Source organism: Carassius auratus, chromosome 10 (genome assembly GCF_003368295.1).
Source record: "Carassius auratus strain Wakin chromosome 10, ASM336829v1, whole genome shotgun sequence".
Taxonomy (NCBI): domain Eukaryota; kingdom Metazoa; phylum Chordata; class Actinopteri; order Cypriniformes; family Cyprinidae; genus Carassius; species Carassius auratus.
In genome coordinates this window covers 11,500,552-11,518,405 of record NC_039252.1, presented here as the reverse complement: position 1 = coordinate 11,518,405, position 17,854 = coordinate 11,500,552, and the positions used below count along the sequence as shown (strand labels likewise).

At 36.0% G+C, this 17,854-nt stretch overlaps 1 protein-coding gene across 2 annotated transcripts in view; it reads left to right on the top strand.

The window, feature by feature from the left end:
* LOC113109861 (metabotropic glutamate receptor 5-like) overlaps window positions 1-17,854 on the top strand; it is a 51,603-nt gene that overhangs the window by 14,488 nt on the left and 19,261 nt on the right. The window contains exons 5-9 of one of the 2 annotated variants that reach the window (XM_026273671.1): window positions 201-447; window positions 652-820; window positions 1,621-1,747; window positions 5,132-6,071; window positions 8,724-11,095. The exons of the other annotated variant lie outside the window; for it this stretch is intronic. Coding sequence (XP_026129456.1) covers window positions 201-447; window positions 652-820; window positions 1,621-1,747; window positions 5,132-6,071; window positions 8,724-9,606 — 2,366 coding nt within the window. The 3' untranslated portion in view covers window positions 9,607-11,095. Of the gene's footprint in view, window positions 1-200; window positions 448-651; window positions 821-1,620; window positions 1,748-5,131; window positions 6,072-8,723; window positions 11,096-17,854 lie in introns of those variants that run through there. 2 annotated transcript variants of the gene reach the window in all.

Here is a 17,854-nt window from a genome sequence, read left to right as displayed (position 1 = left end):
TCTACTTGTCCATCCGTCCTTTTATTAATCTATCCAATAATGCATATCAATCAACAAAAATATAATGTAAATAGAGACTTTACTGTGGCAGATGAAAGCACTGAATAGCTATTACAACTGAATAGCTATTCTTTAGAACTCAACATATTGTTTGTTCTGTTGTTTGTTTTCACTACACCATTCACTACACCATTTCATAGAGAAAGAGTCGCTCCGACACCAGTATGCTCAGGACACGAAGATGGGATTTGTGATCAATGCCATCTACTCTATGGCTTACGGCCTGCACGCCATGCAGAAGTCTCTGTGTCCCGGCTACGCAGGTCTGTGTGAAGCCATGCGGCCGATTGATGGAGGTAAACTCTTAGAATTCCTCATGAGGACAAACTTCACTGGCGTCTCCGGAGAAGTGGTGCTGTTTGATGAGAACGGAGACTCCCCAGGGAGGTAGGAATCGTTCATATTTTACTCCAAACACAAGAATGTGCTTCTAAACTCCTTTCAGAGAGAATGAAAACAATCTCTTGTTGATGTCATTGTGATTTTTTCAAAAATACCTTCATTCAGACTGAATGGCTTTATGAGCAAAACATGAATGATGCTGGGTTAACAGTTTCACGACCATAACAGTGCTTTTATGTGTTTTTCCAGGTATGAAATCATGAACTTTAAACAGATGAGTGAGGAGGACTATAGCTACATCAACGTGGGCAGCTGGGACAACAGTGGGCTGAAGATGGATGACGAGGAGATTTGGGCAAATAGCAGTGCAATCATGAGATCAGTGTGCAGTGATCCCTGTGAAAAAGCTCAGATAAAGGTGAAAATGTGTCAGTGTATAAGTGTTTTATTTAAATGTATATGTGCTTATTTATTATACACTACCATTCCAAAGTATGAGACTGGTCAGATTTTAACAACCCAGGCTTCATTTATTTGATCAAAAATAAAGAAAAAAAACAGTAATATTGTGAAATATTTTTTTTAATCCTAATAACTATTTTATAATTTATTTTAATATTTTAAAATGTAATTTATTCCTTGATGCAAAGCTGAATTTTCAGCATTATTACTCCAGTCTTCAGTGCCACATGATCCTTCAGAAATCATTCTAATATGCTTTTCTAATATGCATTTCTTATTATTACCAAAGTTGAGAACAGTTGTGCTGCTTAGTATTTTTGCGGAATCAATGAAACATTTTTTCAATATATTTTGATGAAAAAAAAAAATGAAACCTATAGTAACAGTATAAATTACTTCACTATCAGTTTTGATTAATTTAATGCATCTTTCCTGAATAATATTACTTTCTTTAATTAAATTAAAAATATATATATTCCATTGACTTATACTGTTACATGAGCCTTAGCCATATATTTAGAGAGCAGATTATCAAAAAAAAAAAAACTTGGAGGTAGAACTTTAAACACTCAAAACACCTTAGTAACCACATAGCAATGCACTAAAAACCACTTAGAACACTGAAGCAACCGCATAGAAGTGCACTGCAACCACCCACAACACTTTGGCATTGTGGTGGCAGCTTTGAGAGCAAGTATTTTCTTCACAGGAATCTATAACTTACATAACTTGACCTCTCTGTTCGGACCACCTTAGGTTATCCGTAAGGGTGAGGTGAGCTGCTGCTGGACCTGCACTCCGTGTAAAGAAAACGAGTTTGTGTTTGATGAATACACCTGTCGTATGTGCGAGCTTGGATCTTGGCCTACAGATGACCTCACAGGTGAATCTACATCCACCTTCAGTGCACAAAGTATTTCTTGTAGTTCATTCAGAAGTCAAAGCCACATAAGCTTATCATCTCGTACAGCAGTGTGTGATATAAGTATCTGGGTCACGGAATAACATTGGAGACCCATTTATCTCTTAGAGCGTTATTTGAGAATCTGGACCATGGCAACTTAATGCCAGAAACAGAGATTTGGACTTGGCGGGGGTCCCCATCAGAATGTTCCAGAATTGCTGTCAAGCGTTCATGTAAAGCTGTTCATGCAAGAGCCTTAATGACAATTTTTGACATTTAGTAGCAGGTGGTTTTGAGTTTGGGTTTCTGCAGTTCTTTTTTGATTTTTTAGTTTTGGACTAGTGTTTACTGCATTTATTCACTGTACAAGAAATTAAAATGTTAAAATTACTTTTAAAACATCCAATTACTTTTTTTTAAGCCCAACTCTGTTTTTCAGGATAGTTCAGCAAATGTGCATATATGGTAACACTAATATTTAAGAGTAAACTGTGGAACTTTATAATAATCTCCAACACTTTACCATTAGCTAATGCATTAGATATCATGAATTAACAATGTGCTATTTTAGTAATTCATAAACACATTTATTGATCTTGGTTAATGTTGATTTCTACATATGCTAAGATAGTTAAAATATTCGGAGTTGTATAAATTAACATTAGTAAATGAATGAAACAAATGAACAATAGTTTATCCATAATTGAACATTAAAGTAGTATTAGTCTTGGTGATCAAAATGTAATAGTTAATTGAGTAATAAAAATGTAAAATGACAACTAAATAATTAAAAATAAACTTTCTATCAATACATAAATAAATAAATGAAAATTGTTTACCTGCATGTCATATGACCATTAACCTACATGCAAATTTGTTGTTACATAATATCAAGTATTTGAAAGTATTTCAAAATATTTTCAGGAAAAGTGTAAAGGGGTTCAGTTGACTAAAACCTAAATCATGTCGATTCAAACTAATGTTAATGAATTGAACCTTGTTGTAAAGTATTCATGTTTATACTCATATATGAGCATTAATGCCTGGTTTTTAGCTGGGCCAGCCTCAAAAATGCTGTATTTAGTGCTTAAGAAGCACAGCTTATGGTGCAGCTGGTATCATATTTTATTCCTGATTGAAACATGTTATTGAAGTGTAATTTTGACAAACATTTACAGAGCTTTCAGAGCATGACTAAAAATAGCTGCCCAGGGGCATTACAAATATGGCTGCCGAGTACGCCCACTTGCCCTAAAGGCACTTTCACAAAAGCCTTTGATAATCAGAACCGTCACTTTCCAGAGTAGCTTTTGGTGTTGCTGGTTTATGAATCTGACCTGTAAAAAAACAAACAAACCTCCAGTATCATTTGACCAACCGCATTAAAAGCATCCAAACCAAGACTCAGTTTAATCCTCATTCACTGTCTGTTGATGCAAATCACACATGCTAAATATATCAGCTCTTGTTTGTCAGCCTCTAATGCATAATGCATGGCTTGGTTGAATGGATGGTTTTGTTTATTTTTGCACAATTTATTTATTTATTTTTTATGGTTTGTAAAGTTGCACGGTAATTCAGCCACCAGTTTTACTGTGTTATCTACATAAGGATGGATGTTCATTGCTCTCTGTATAATTTTAATGCCACACATCAGTGATTCTGAATAAGCATAGACATAGGCCCTATACCAACTAGATAAATTAATGTTTGCTTTGCACATAGATCTTTATGCAAGTGGAAACATTTTATTTGAAGTTTTAGGGCCAACTCGTAGTAATGCCTTATTTCTGTTGAGTGATTCAAATTTTAATCTAATTCATTAAATTATTAATGTAATTAATTGAAAATTAATCGTACATCAAAAATGATTGAGAATTTCCTCCCAAAAGGAGGAAATTCTCAATCATTATTGTGTTAGATGAAAAAAAGCATTGAATAGATATAACACAAAGTAATTTGAGAAATAAATATTTAAAAAAAATAAAATGTAACACTATTAACCAGTTGAAACTGAAACCACCAGTAGGTTATTTCTTAATGAGTGAGTCATTTAGTGTCATTCATTCAAATTGTTTGTTCAAACAGCTGATTCATTCACAAACTAAGCAATTGACTCTCTTTATGAATGGGTCAATGAATCATTGGCTTACTTGATTAGTTCAAAAACATGGACAAGAAATGCAAAACAGTTCTGCTGTGGCTTTGTTTGGAAATACTGTTTTGTGACTAAATGTTGTATGTTAATTAGGTTACATTAATGTTACATTTCATTTTAAGGTGTCCATGTTACATTGTAATTATACATTTAAGTACTGAGTAATATTAATTAATGACATGTACTTTCTATATGGTTAGCGTTAGGAAAAGGGTTTGGCTTAGGGTTACCTGCATGTAATTATTCATAATTAATTGATATTATAATAGTAAGTGCATGTAACATGCAACAAGGACACCTCAAAATAAAGTGTTACCCAAAACTAAAGTAACTGTAATCTGTCTCAGTTACTCAGAAAAAAATGTGTCTGAATAGTTAAATTAATGACAGTTACTTGCAACTGAATATTTTTTACACACATACAGATATGATTTATTTCTTTCCCAAATTGCATTCACAGCTTTTCAAGGCATTGTTAGATGCCAGTGTTTTCTTATTATGATTTTAAATCTTTATTTAGCCTCAGAACAATCTCAAAGTAAAAAGAGGTGCTAAAGTATAATTTTGTGGTGGCTGTGTTTTGAAATTAAATTATTATAATATTAATTCTAGAAGAAGGATTTTGAAAGTCTGACAGTAATTAGTGTTGAGTACTACTATAAGGTTAACCCAGCCTGCTTTAAATGTTTCCAAATGATTAAAGTCCCGTTCACACCAAGAACGATAACTATAAAGATAACGAAATTAGTGTCCACAACAGTGAACGTCTGTTTATTCTCAGCACACACTCATCTTCTGTTTTAAATTCTAAAGCAGGAATAGCAGGAATGATTCTGATTGGGTGTCAAGTGTTTTATTATTCATCAGCTGGAAAAAAAAAATTCGGAAAAGTGATTCCAATCATAGTTTCTCTGTGCATTTATCATTATAGTTGTGGTGTGGGCTCTTCTATTATTTAATACTGAGAACGATTTTTAGTTTGGAACTATATCTTTATCATTATCTTTATCATTATCTTCCTTGGTGTGAACAGGCCTTTAATAGTTAAAAGTTAATAGTTATTTTAATAAAGTAATTTAAATAGTTACACCACTTATTACATTTAAATAGGGTAGGTTGTAATCTGTAACCTATTTCATTTTCAAAGTACTTTTAATGCATATTTACCTACTAATACATTAACATCTCAAATTCATGTCCCTTAGGCTGTGAGCCAATCCCGGTTCAGTACCTTCTGTGGCTAGATCCTGAGCCAATCGCCGCCGTGGTCTTTGCCTGCCTCGGCCTGCTCGCCACCATCTTCGTCACTTTAGTTTTCATCAGGTTCCACGATACGCCGGTGGTGAAGTCCTCCAGCAGGGAGCTGTGCTTCATCATCCTGGCTGGCATCTGTTTGGGGTACCTGTGTACATTCTGCCTCATCGCCAAACCGCACGTGGCCTACTGTTACTTGCAGAGGTTGGGAATCGGGCTCTCGCCAGCCATGAGCTACTCGGCCCTAGTCACCAAGACCAACCGCATCGCTCGCATTCTTGCAGGCAGCAAGAAGAAGATCTGCACCAAGAAACCTCGTTTCATGAGTGCCTGTGCCCAGCTGGTCATCGCCTTCATCCTGATCCTGATTCAGCTGGGCATCATCGTGGCGCTCTTCATCATGGAACCTCCGCAAGTGATCTACGACTATCCGTCCATACGCGAGGTGCACCTCATCTGTAACACCACCACACTCGGAGTGGTGGCGCCATTGGGTTACAATGGGCTGCTCATCCTCAGCTGCACCTTCTACGCCTTTAAGACCCGCAATGTCCCCGCCAATTTCAACGAGGCCAAATACATCGCGTTCACCATGTACACCACCTGCATTATCTGGCTGGCTTTCGTGCCAATTTATTTCGGGTCAAACTACAAGATAATCACCATGTGTTTCTCCGTTAGCCTCAGCGCTACCACTGCGCTGTGCTGCATGTTTGTGCCCAAAGTCTACATCATGTTGGCCAAACCTGAGAGGAACGTACGCAGTGCTTTCACCACGTCGACAGTTGTTAGGATGCACGTGGGTGATGGGAAAGCTGCCTCGGCCGCTAGCCGGTCTAGCAGTTTGGCTAAACTGTTCAGACGAGGAGGCTCTAGCACAGACAACGTCAGGTCAGTATGAGGCCAGTGTTATTTTAATTTTATTTATATTTTAGCATTTTTATATGCTATTACAGTTTAATTTAGTTTTTATTTAAGTTTTAATTTTAATTATGGTTTTCATTTAGTTTGTTGTGCATTTGTACAGTGTGTGCATTTGTCAATTTTCTTTTTTTTCTTTTTTAATACTACTAAAAGGGGTAAAGTGTAGTTTTTAGTTTTTTAGTTGTAGTTTTTTTGTAATTCTAATATTTATTTATATTTTATTAATTATATATAACATTTAATTTTATTTAATATTTGTTCATTAATATTACAATACTTATTTATATATTTTTTTCACATAATGAAATTTTTATTTAGCTTTTTTCAATTACCAAAAATATAAGAGTTTTATAATAACACTGTACAATAAATGCTTGGTCATAATTTCATAATTGAGATTATTTTATTCAGCTCTCTATTTTATGCATGGACACTTTGGAATACAGACCTAGGTTGGACTCTTTTTTTTAAGAAGACAATCTGCAGATTATTGCATTGCAGAAGTGGAATCATTTCAAAATATTAAATTATCAAAAAGTTAAAGAAGTTTAAATTCACTTTTTAAAAAAATAAACTGTACCATTTTTATTTTATTTTATATAAAATAAATATTTTTCAAATTATTTTTGAATACAAAACTGCTATAAACTGAAAGCTTTGTCTTAATAATTTATGTTCCAAATTTGAAGTTGATATAAAAAAAAATTAGATTCCTGAGAGATTTTATTTAGGGCATTATACCACAAACAGCCACCGGGTGCCATCAAAAAAAATTTATATAAATTTTTCTGTCACAAATGTCTAAATATTTCTATCAATATTACTTCTATCACAAAATATGGCATCTTAAGACTCAGACTTTTCCGATGGTATGTATTTTGTTAAGACTTTTTTTTTTTTAATCAAAAGTTTTGATTAAAATAAAATATCCATAATACATTTTGTAATATGACATCTGACCCCACCCACTAAGGGGAAGGAGACTGCCAAAAGATATTAAAGTACCATTTCCATGGTAACACAATGTCCGATTTCAAAATGGTTTTCACAGGATGAATTTTGAGGTTGTAGTTTTTCAAATGATATGTCAGTTATGAGTATTACTAAGATATGTGACAGAAAAAAAAGACCAATGAGACCCCACCAATGGGTCGGTGTCACTTAAGAGGTTAAACTTTGGTTTAATGGAATTCACACTAAATTAATTTAAGGATAATGAGGCATGTCAATTCTTTTTCATGTCAGTTTTGAAAATCCATATTTTTACTTATTTAAAAGAAGATGATGTGCAGTCACTGCTCTCAGTTGCAGAAGAAGCCGCTTCAGAAAAATAAATATATAAATAAATAAAGCTCCCATTAAATCTGTTTATCTCCCAGTAATGCCTGCCAAAGGTTTGCTTTTGAGGATGAAAATGAGTTTAGACTGAAAATGAATCAACTCCCCAACTGAGCATATTTTAGAGCACATAAAAAAAACACCAATATTCCCCTCGAAAGAGAAAAAAGAGCCCCAACCAATTATCCTGTATGCCTGTGAATCATTCCTGGAGCAACTCCGGAGTTACGCACATTTGGGTCGATGAGTCCCCAGGTGCATTAGGAGAAGTGAAGTTAGAGATTTCCTGTCTGACTTATATAGGATTGGATGAGGGTGGTAATTGTGCTTGGAATGAATGGATTGGAATGGCTAATAGCAGGATCTATTCTCTCTTGCCTTTAAAGTGTAGTATTACACATTAGCAAGAGTGTAGCAGCATTGTGAGGACACTCTCGCCTCACTGTTTTAAAAAAGGTGATTCTGTGGCCTGAATAAATCCATAGTCCATAAATGTAGTCTAAATTTCTGTGTTTTAAAGGCAGACGGTTTTACAATCAATTACAATGCTTTTATTTATTTTTTCACTTTATCTCCTTATATATTTCAGTGATTATTATTAGTAGACATATCAGCTCAATTAAAAAAACTATATATATATTGTTATATATAACACAAATGTATTAACATATTTACTGACAGATAACTTGAGACTTACTAGACTTGGCATATTACTTGTGCACAATGCACTTTTCTTCATATTAAGTCTAAAATGTGTTTTAATGTAACTTTTGATGATGATTGTATGATCTTTGAAGAATATCAGACTTTAAATGCAAAATCTTTAAAGTGTACCTGAAGTATACTTGCAATCGTTCCACTTTAGCACAATATCCAGTATGTCTTATAGAGATATTATAAAATACTAAATATTAAAATACTATGTCTTTTTATATAAACATTGGTAACACTTTATTTTAGGGTATCTTAACTAGTTGCTTATTAGCATGCATACTACTACAATATTAGCCGTTTATTAGTACTAATTAAGCACAAAATAATGCCTTATTCTACATGACCTTATTCTACATCCCTAATCCTACCCAATGCCTAAACTTAACAACTGCATTACTATTAATAAGCAGCTAATTGGGAATTTATTGAGGTAAAAGTCATAGTTAATAGTGAATAAATGTTGAATAAGACTTTTTTAAACAAGTTTAAACATTTAAACGTAAGACAAGTTTAAACGTGTATTTATGTTTAATGAATCAAATACACATTGCTTTTTTCTTTCAACAGTTCCAATGGCAAAACAGTGACCTGGGCACAGAACGAGAGAAGTTACAGGCCAAACCTGTGGAAACGGATCTCAATCCACATTAAGAAAAAAGAAGAGGCCAACCAGACGGCCATTATCAAGCCCTTCTCAAAGGGCTGTGATCGGCCTCCGGAATCCGGGGTGAAGCTGGCATATGAAGGGTCTCAGAAAAACCAGCGCTACCCTGTAACCTACTGCCCCCGGACCCCTTCCCCGCTGCCAACCGTTTGCCAGCGGCCTTCGATGCAGAGGCGGGAAATAGAAGAGCGAGATGACGAGCGCGCACCGGTGGTGGCTATACCCTCATACCTGACTGAGCGCCTGCAGCATGGCGCCCCGTCCCAGACCTGCATCATGGATCAGATCAGCTGTGTGGTAAGTCGATTCACAGCCAACATCACTGAACTCAATAGCATGATGCTGCCTGGTTCACCACCGGGAACGGGCGTAAACGTCGCCACCGCCCAGGTGCCAAGACCCTGCTCCCCTACTTTCCGTCTCCACCCGCAAGAAAGGCCACATCCAACCACCGTCACCACATACGCAGACGTGGTGGCCGCAGCAAACACCAACCCTCACTCTGCGGTCGGCATCGCTGGGGGCATCATCACCGGTGGGAGTAGCCGTGCTTCACCCGCCAGCCTTTTTGACAGCACCTATGACTCTTCGTGTGTGGTCAGGACCACTGATTTTGAGGACCTGGGTGCCTTGACACCTCCGTCGCCATTTAGGGACTCCTCCGTGGACTCGATCAGCGAATCTCCCACATCGCCAACCTCAGAGCTGCCATTGTGTGAGCCCTGCTCCCCGATATACGACCAGCTGGTGTTTCGGCACTACAGCCAGAGCTCCTCTTCGCTCTGAGAGATTATTCGGAGCGCAGGAAGGAGATTGAGAGGCAGCTACTGAGATCCTGCATCTGCTTAGACTGCAAAACCCAGCTGTAAATGTCAAGGAGTGTAAACTCTTAATATAGAAGCACTCACTAAGGACGTTTTATGGTGCTTGGAATCCAGCCCATCCTCAAAATACCGATCTGCGTAGGGGAAGACACTTCACCAAACTGCTTTTCAGATAATTAAGGATGTACTTGAAATGCTCTCATGCACTAGAGCGCTCTGACAAGTTTATGGTCCTTCTTGGCAAGACGTTACTGATGTTGGTCAGTTTGTGTACCGCAAGTTTTCATGGCTTCACAGCTACTTAATAACATTCCAATGACGTCAATCTACACAGGTGGGAAAAATGACAAAACTCCTGCTCCAGGCGATGTCTTTTTTTTTGTATCTCTCTTGATGCAAGATGCCTGAACGTCTTGCATGATTCTTCACGTACAACGGAAGCGCAAATGGTTGAATGTAGGACCAAATGAAGCCTTTGAGCGTAAAGTAATTTGTTTAAATATTGTTCATTTTTGTTGTTTCTTAGTTTAGAGGTTGCATGTTCTGCCACTTCATATAACTTCAGATAAAATAATATTTATTATTATATTTTTCATAATAAATCAAATAGAAGGGGGGATTGTAAGGGAAGGTTTATTTAGATATTGAACAAATCTAACACTTTAATATAGATAATATGTCTTTCAGATGACTGGATTTATTTATATGAACATGTCCCAGTATTACTCAAAATATTTAATAATAAATCTTTCACTTTTATTTGAAAGATAGGGTTTGAGAAATGATACAAACTAATGGGAGATTCAAGAAAACTCAATTATTTATACTAAAATTTTTGAGGTGAGAAAGATTACATATACATGAAGCAATATATGTGAATGCAGGGCCTATTCCAAAAAATTGGAACCATATGGAAGTCTTCAATTAAAGATATGATTTTTGTATTCACTTTATGAACTTATTTAAGTTGAACTGTTTAGACTTAGTAGGAACGAACATTGTACCTACCAACAGACATCTATTCTTTAAATCAATGTGCAATATTCCTCTTGAATAGATGTAATGTACTAAAGTCACATGTTTGCATGCAAAGTAGTGCCATTAGCTGAAATAAGTGCTTAATGTTCTTTTGAGAACTTTTGTACATTTTCTAAAAGTCTTTTGCATTTTTTGCTCTTTGCCTTTTCTGACAAGACATTCATAGAATGTAGGTTTCAGCCATGTGTGTGTGTGTGTGTGTGTGTGTGTGTGATGTATTTTTCTACTAACTATTTGTGCTGATTCAATATGATGGTCTTAGTGGATTAAGCTTTGTGACAGTGGGACGAATGTAGCTTGCAATATTTCTGTTACTTTGAGGTTTTAGTTATGATGTGGATAAGCCTTTTTTAATTCTCTTCAAAGCTTGTAAAAATATTGGTTTCACCTGAGTGTTATTAAAGGGGACTCAATTACAAATCTTTTTTTCTTTAATCATATGTGTGTGTGTGTGTGTGTGTGTGTGTGTGTGTGTGTCTGTGTGTGTGTGTGCGTTTACATTTGTGACATATCAGGACAAAATTATGAATACACACCAACAAAGTCAGGACATGGGTAGATGTCAGGACGAAAATCAATGTCCTCATTTTTCTGAGCATACTACAGTGTTCTACAGCCTCAAATATATAGCTGGAGCAAAAATCTCTGTAGGCCAAAATTGTCACAATTTTTTGAAATCATCTGTGTAAGTGTGTATCACATTTTTGCTCACTCACTGATACGCCAACTATGGGACGTGTGAGGTACTGCGCTAAACGTTTACACACACCGGAAGTGACATCAACATTTCACCTAATAAAAAATCAGTTAGGAAATCGAAATACCTCACTATCTTGCCAGTGGTTGAATATAAATATATAGTGCGTCTGCCAGCACTAACACCAGAGTAACACAGTAAACAGTTCTAAAGAAATACAATTATCTGACTTGATATTTGGATGAATGTTGTTACAAGCTAGCTCACGTTAGCAGACTTTTGCTAGCTCAAGAGTCTCTACACAAGCTGGCTAAATGCATAGCTAACCACATCCACTGAGCCAGTTATGTATCGGGGTGGGCGATCTGGCGATTTTATATCATGAACGATCTTGAAGACGTCCACAATCTACTTTTCAAGCGAATAGTAGAAATCGCGATCTTTTTTGTCCTCGTAATAGCGGGACTTTTATTTTGAAGGCGCGGAGACCGCCTGATCACACAGCTCACAGCCTTTGTGTTTAATAGTGTACGGTCTCTGTTTAATAGTCAAATCATATACATTATTAGATAAATCTGTCAACATTTAATTTCACATACCTTGCAGATATAATCGAAAGCAGCTGTCAGATATTCTGAAGTGTGCATTAGTAGCCTGTATGAAGGTGATTACTGTGAGTGACGTACAGTCCGAGTGAATTAGTTCAGCTTCCCTAAACACGATCCACAAACTCAACCCTTGATCTAAACTAAGCGCTATATTCATTGTGTGCTGAATCTAAATCTAGTCTTGCCTCGTCTGTATTCGAAAAAAAAAAACGTGTTTCCCAGTGCTTACAAACTTACTGAATGTCCTAGTTGGCTTTTATTCGATTATAATTTTTTAAAAACAATTTCTTTATATGTGAAAAATACTATATTATTAATATTATGGATGCAGAATCAAAAAGTTAGAAAGTTACAACCTAAAATAAGTATTATATATATATATATATATATATATATATATATATATATATATATATATATATATATATAAATGTGTGTGTGTATGTATGTGTATATATATATATATATATATATATATATATATATATATATATATATATATATATACATACACACACACACACAGTGGCTTGCAAATGTATTCAAAATGTACCCCCTTGATGCCTTATGTAAAACTGCTTTAAATTACTTTTTTCCATATCAATCTTTTTTTAAAAAAACATAGTTAAGTACATAAAAACATAAATAGACTAAATACAAAACCGATTCCAAAAAAGTTGGGACACTGTACAAATTGTAGTAAAAAAGGATGGAATAATTGACAAATCTCAAACTTAAGAATATAGATAACATATCAAATGATGAAAGTGAGACATTTTGAAATGTCATGCCAAATATTGGCTCATTTTGGAATTCATGAGAGCTACACATTCCAAAAAAGTTGGGACAACATATGCTCCCATCCAGACGTCGTCTCTTTAAGGAAGGACCTTGCATTTTCCAACATGACAATGCCAGACCACATACTGCATCAATTACAACATAATGGCTGCGTAGAAGAAGGATCCGGGTACTGAAATGACCAGCTTGCAGTCCAGATCTTTCACCTATAGAAAACATTTAGTGCATCATAAAGAGGAAGATGCGACAAAGAAGACCTAAGACTAGAAGCCTGTATTAGACAAGAATGGGACACATTCCTATTCCTAAACTTGAGCAACTTGTCTCCTCAGTCCCCAGACGTTTGCAGACTGTTATAAAAAGAAGAGGGGATGCCACACAGTGTAAACATGGCCTTGTCCCAACTTTTTTGAGACGTGTTGATGCCATGAAATTTAAATCTTTTCCCCTTAAAATTATACATTTTCTCAGTTTAAACATTTTATATGTCATATATGTTGTATTCTGAATAAAATATTGAAATTTGAAACTTCACATCATTGCATTCTGTTTTTATTCACAATTTGTACAGTATCCCAACTTTTTTGGAATTGAAATTTTGTGGTTTGTTTTTAGCTGGAACACTTTTACAGCCTCAAGTCTTTTTTTATTAAATGCAACAAGCTTTTCTCATCATCATTTGGCAGTTATCTGTTATTCTTCACCTCTCAAGCTCTGTCAGGTTGGATGAGGGCAGATGCAGATTTCAGGTTTCTCCAGAAATGTTTGATTGGGATTAATCCCAGGCTCTGGCTGGCTACTCAAGCACATTCACAGAGTTGTCTATAAGTGAACGATCTGTCAAGTCTGAGCTTCTGGATTCTCTGGACTAGGCTTTCATTAAGGCTATCTCTATACAGTATTGTTCAAAATAATAGCAGTACAATGTGACTAACCAGAATAATCAAGGTTTTTCGTATATTTTTTTTATTGCTACGTGGCAAACAAGTTACCAGTAGGTTCAGTAGATTGTCAGAAAACAAATGAGACCCAGCATTCATGATATGCACGCTCTTAAGGCTGTGCAATTGGGCAATTAGTTGAATTAGTTGAAAGGGTGTGTTCAAAAAAATAGCAGTGTGGCATTCATCACTGAGGTCATCAATTTTGTGAAGAAACAGGTGTGAATCAGGTGGCCCCTATTTAAGGATGAAGCCAACACTTGTTGAACATGCATTTGAAAGCTGAGGAAATGGGTCGTTCAAGCCTTTGTCAGAAGAACAGCGTACTTTGATTAAAAAGTTGATTAGAGAGGGGAAAAACCTATAAAGAGGTGCAAAAAATGATAGGCTGTTCAGCTAAAATGATCTCCAATGCCTTAAAATGGAGAGCAAAACCAGAGAGACGTGGAAGAAAACGGAAGACAACCATCAAAATGGATAGAAGAATAACCAGAATGGCAAAGGCTCAGCCAATGATCACCTCCAGGATGATCAAAGACAGTCTGGAGTTACCTGTAAGTACTGTGACAGTTAGCAAGAACGTCTGTGTGAAGCTAATCTATTTTCAAGAATCCCCCGCAAAGTCCCTCTGTTAAAAAAAAGGCATGTGCAGAAGAGGTTACAATTGCCAAAGAACACATCAACTGGCCTAAAGAGAATGGAGGAACATTTTGTGGACTGATGAGAGTAAAATTGTTCTTTTTGGGTCCAAGGGCCACAGGCAGTTTGTGAGACGACCCCCAAACTCTGAATTCAAGCCACAGTACACCAGTGAAGACAGTGAAGCATGGAGGTGCAAGCATCATGATATGGGCATGTTTCTCCTACTATGGTGTTGGGCCTATTTATCACATACCAGGGATCATGGATCAGTTTGCATATGTTAAAATACTTGAAGAGGTCATGTTGCCCTATGCTGAAGAGGGACATGCCCTTGAAATGGTTGTTTCAACAAGACAATGACCCAAAACACACTAGTAAACGGGCAAAGTCTTTGGTTCCAAACCAACAAAATTAATGTTATGGAGTGGCCAGCCCAATCTCCAGACCTTAATCCAATTGAGAACTTGTGGGTGATATCAAAAATGCTGTTTCTGAAGCAAAACCAAGAAATGTGAATGAATTGTGGAATGTTTGTTAAAGAAATCATGGAGTGGAATAACAGCTTGAGAGGTGCCACAAGTTAGGTTGACTCCATGCCACACAGATGTCAAGCAGTTTTAAAAAACTGTGGTCATACAACTAAATATTAGTTTAGTGATTCACAGGATTGCTAAATCCCAGAAAAAAAAAATGTTTGTACAAAATAGTTTTGAGTTTGTACAGTCAAAGGTAGACACTGCTATTTTTTTGGAACACACCCTTTTCAACTAATTGCCCAATTGCACAGCCTTAAGAGCGTGCATATCATGAATGCTGGGTCTTGTTTGTTTTCTGACAATCTACTGAACCTACTGGTAACTTGTTTGCCACGTAGCATAAAAAATATACTAAAAACTTGATTATTCTGGTTAGTCACATTGTACTGCTATTATTTTGAACAATACTGTATATTTTGCTGCACTGAGTGTTTCAACTACTCTGACGAGTCCTTCAGTCCCTGCTGCTGAAAAACAGCCCAAAACACAAGTCTGCTACCAGCACACTTTACTCTGTTGAGATACTGCAGGTGATGAGCAGAGCTGGTTTCCTTCAAACAAGACACTTAGAATCTGTAGGGTGTTCTTCTGAAACATACCACTATCTCCCTGGTCTTCACTTAGCAAGTTTGAACCTGCTACCTATTGATCTGAAATTTAATAATCGTACAGTGAATTATACCTTATTCCATTAGCCAGACATAATGTTTAGACTGTAGCTGAAGATCAACGGAAGATGAGTTGAGTATAATACAGATCTTCTTTTCAGCCCTGACCTGGCCCTCCGATGATGTCCACATACTTTTAAAATAATCTACTTTTAAAAGTAAAAAACTTTTTACTTCAGTGATATGCTTACAGGTTTACATGCTTACTTAACGATAAGCCTCCTGCACCATACTTGCCCCACAAACAGGCCTTGAAGGAGTAGTTCACTTTAAAATGAAGATTAGCCCATTATTTACTCTCCCTCAAGTCATCCAAGGTGTATGTGACTTTCTTGTTGATTGCAATTCACTCCCATTATAAAGCTCAGAAACATCATGGTGTTAATTAATATAACTCTTAATGTATTGGTCTGGAAGAAGAAAGTCACATACACCTAGGATGACTTGAGGGAGAGTAAATATGGGCTAATCTTCATTTTAAAGTGAACTAATTATTTAATAGGCCTTTAAGCTACATGAAGTATAAAGTGATAGTAACTACTCAATTAGATCAGTTATAGTGCTAGGAGTACTAGCCCATGCACACGTGTAGAATACATATTTGATCAACAGTCATGAATTAATTAAATGTATTAATATTATTATAAGGCATTTCTGGTAATTAAAAGTCCATTAATTGGAGAAAACATTGATATTAAAGCACATGGTTGCCGACACAGTTTTAGAGTTTTTTATTTTATTTTGTAATGCTGGTGAATAATTATACAAATTGCAGTGAAGTTTGCTGTTCTAGACTCACATGGAGTATGGGTTGGGGAAAAAAACTGACGGGAACGTTTTTAAATATATTTTATAGGAAAAATAATTATCATTTGTGAAAAAGTTGAGTGACGTAATTTAACCCGCGGAAAACATTTTTTTTTGGCGGGAGCCGTGACGAGTTGAGTTCGTTCATTCGCGCGAGGAGACAGATCGTCAGAGAGGTAAGTTCACTAGCTTGTTTTATAAAACTCTATCTTTTCAAATTGTGAAACTTTGACCAAATAAACAAATGATTGATAGCTACCTAGATATACAGTACCAGCAAATGACTACATCTGGTGCTCGCCTATAGTATGAAGACGACGAGTAACGAACGTTATTTAGGTGAGCTAAATTAGCGTTAGACCGAAGCCAATCGTTAGGCCTGTCATAAACAATAATTATTGTCATTTTAAGACAATTTTGTGCCACTTAGTATTATAATCATAATATAAAAAGCATAATAATAAAATTAGGCATAACGTTATACACTTTAAAAAGACAACAACCATTTAATTATTTTGATAAGTGGTGTCAAAAAAAACTGAATGAAAAAAAAAACTTAAATAAAGAGTAAATCAATCATTGGTAAAATAATAATACTAATAAAAAAGCGCAAAGTACGTTACAAGTAGAGAAGAGAAAAGGTGCACACTATTGCTGAGTTAAGTTAGCGGGCAGATGTGTGTCTGAACGAGCCTCAGCGAGACTGATCTGATAATAAAACAGGTTTTTTATGTGCACCATTTTGCGCTGTGACGTATTAACTTGCTCAAGAACAGTGGATTGCGGCTTTGAAATCGAGCGCATTTAGATTTGTTCTGTAACGTTAGTTGTCATGAAAACACGATGGCGTGTTCTTCAGCTTCTGTAGGGCGCTGTGTGTTTGAAGGAGAACACAACACCACAGCGCGATCTGCGAGATGTGCTGCCACTCATTATCATATAAACATACTGGGCGAAGGATTGCGTCACCAGACGGTTTTGAGGTCATGTAGATATTGTGAGTTATGTCGATATATTATTGATTATTGCGACAGGCCTAATGCTCGCTAGTTGCAGATAATTTGAGAAAAATCGATTCTCAAAAATGTCGACAGAACAACCGCATGCCTTTTTCAACATTTATAACCCTACTAAATTTTGATTAATATGTATTCTTTAGTCAATTTTTTATTTGAGAAATACATGTTTCGTGTGTAATTAGCAAGCATGATCAAGTTGGTAAGTGAGTGTAAAGCTGACTGGAAAGTAATGCAATCAAGATTGAAATATTAGTGACTGAGTTTTTGATAATTTGCTTTCTAACTATCCTTTCCAGAATTTAAATGTATTACTGCATGTCATGTCTAAACGGAAGCGATTTAGTCCTGTGGAGGATGCCACTGCACACATTCTGTCTGGCAAAGACAAACCATGCCTTGAGGAGAGATTCATTAACTCTCATAAAGGTTAGTAACCGTATTTCAGTGCTTCTT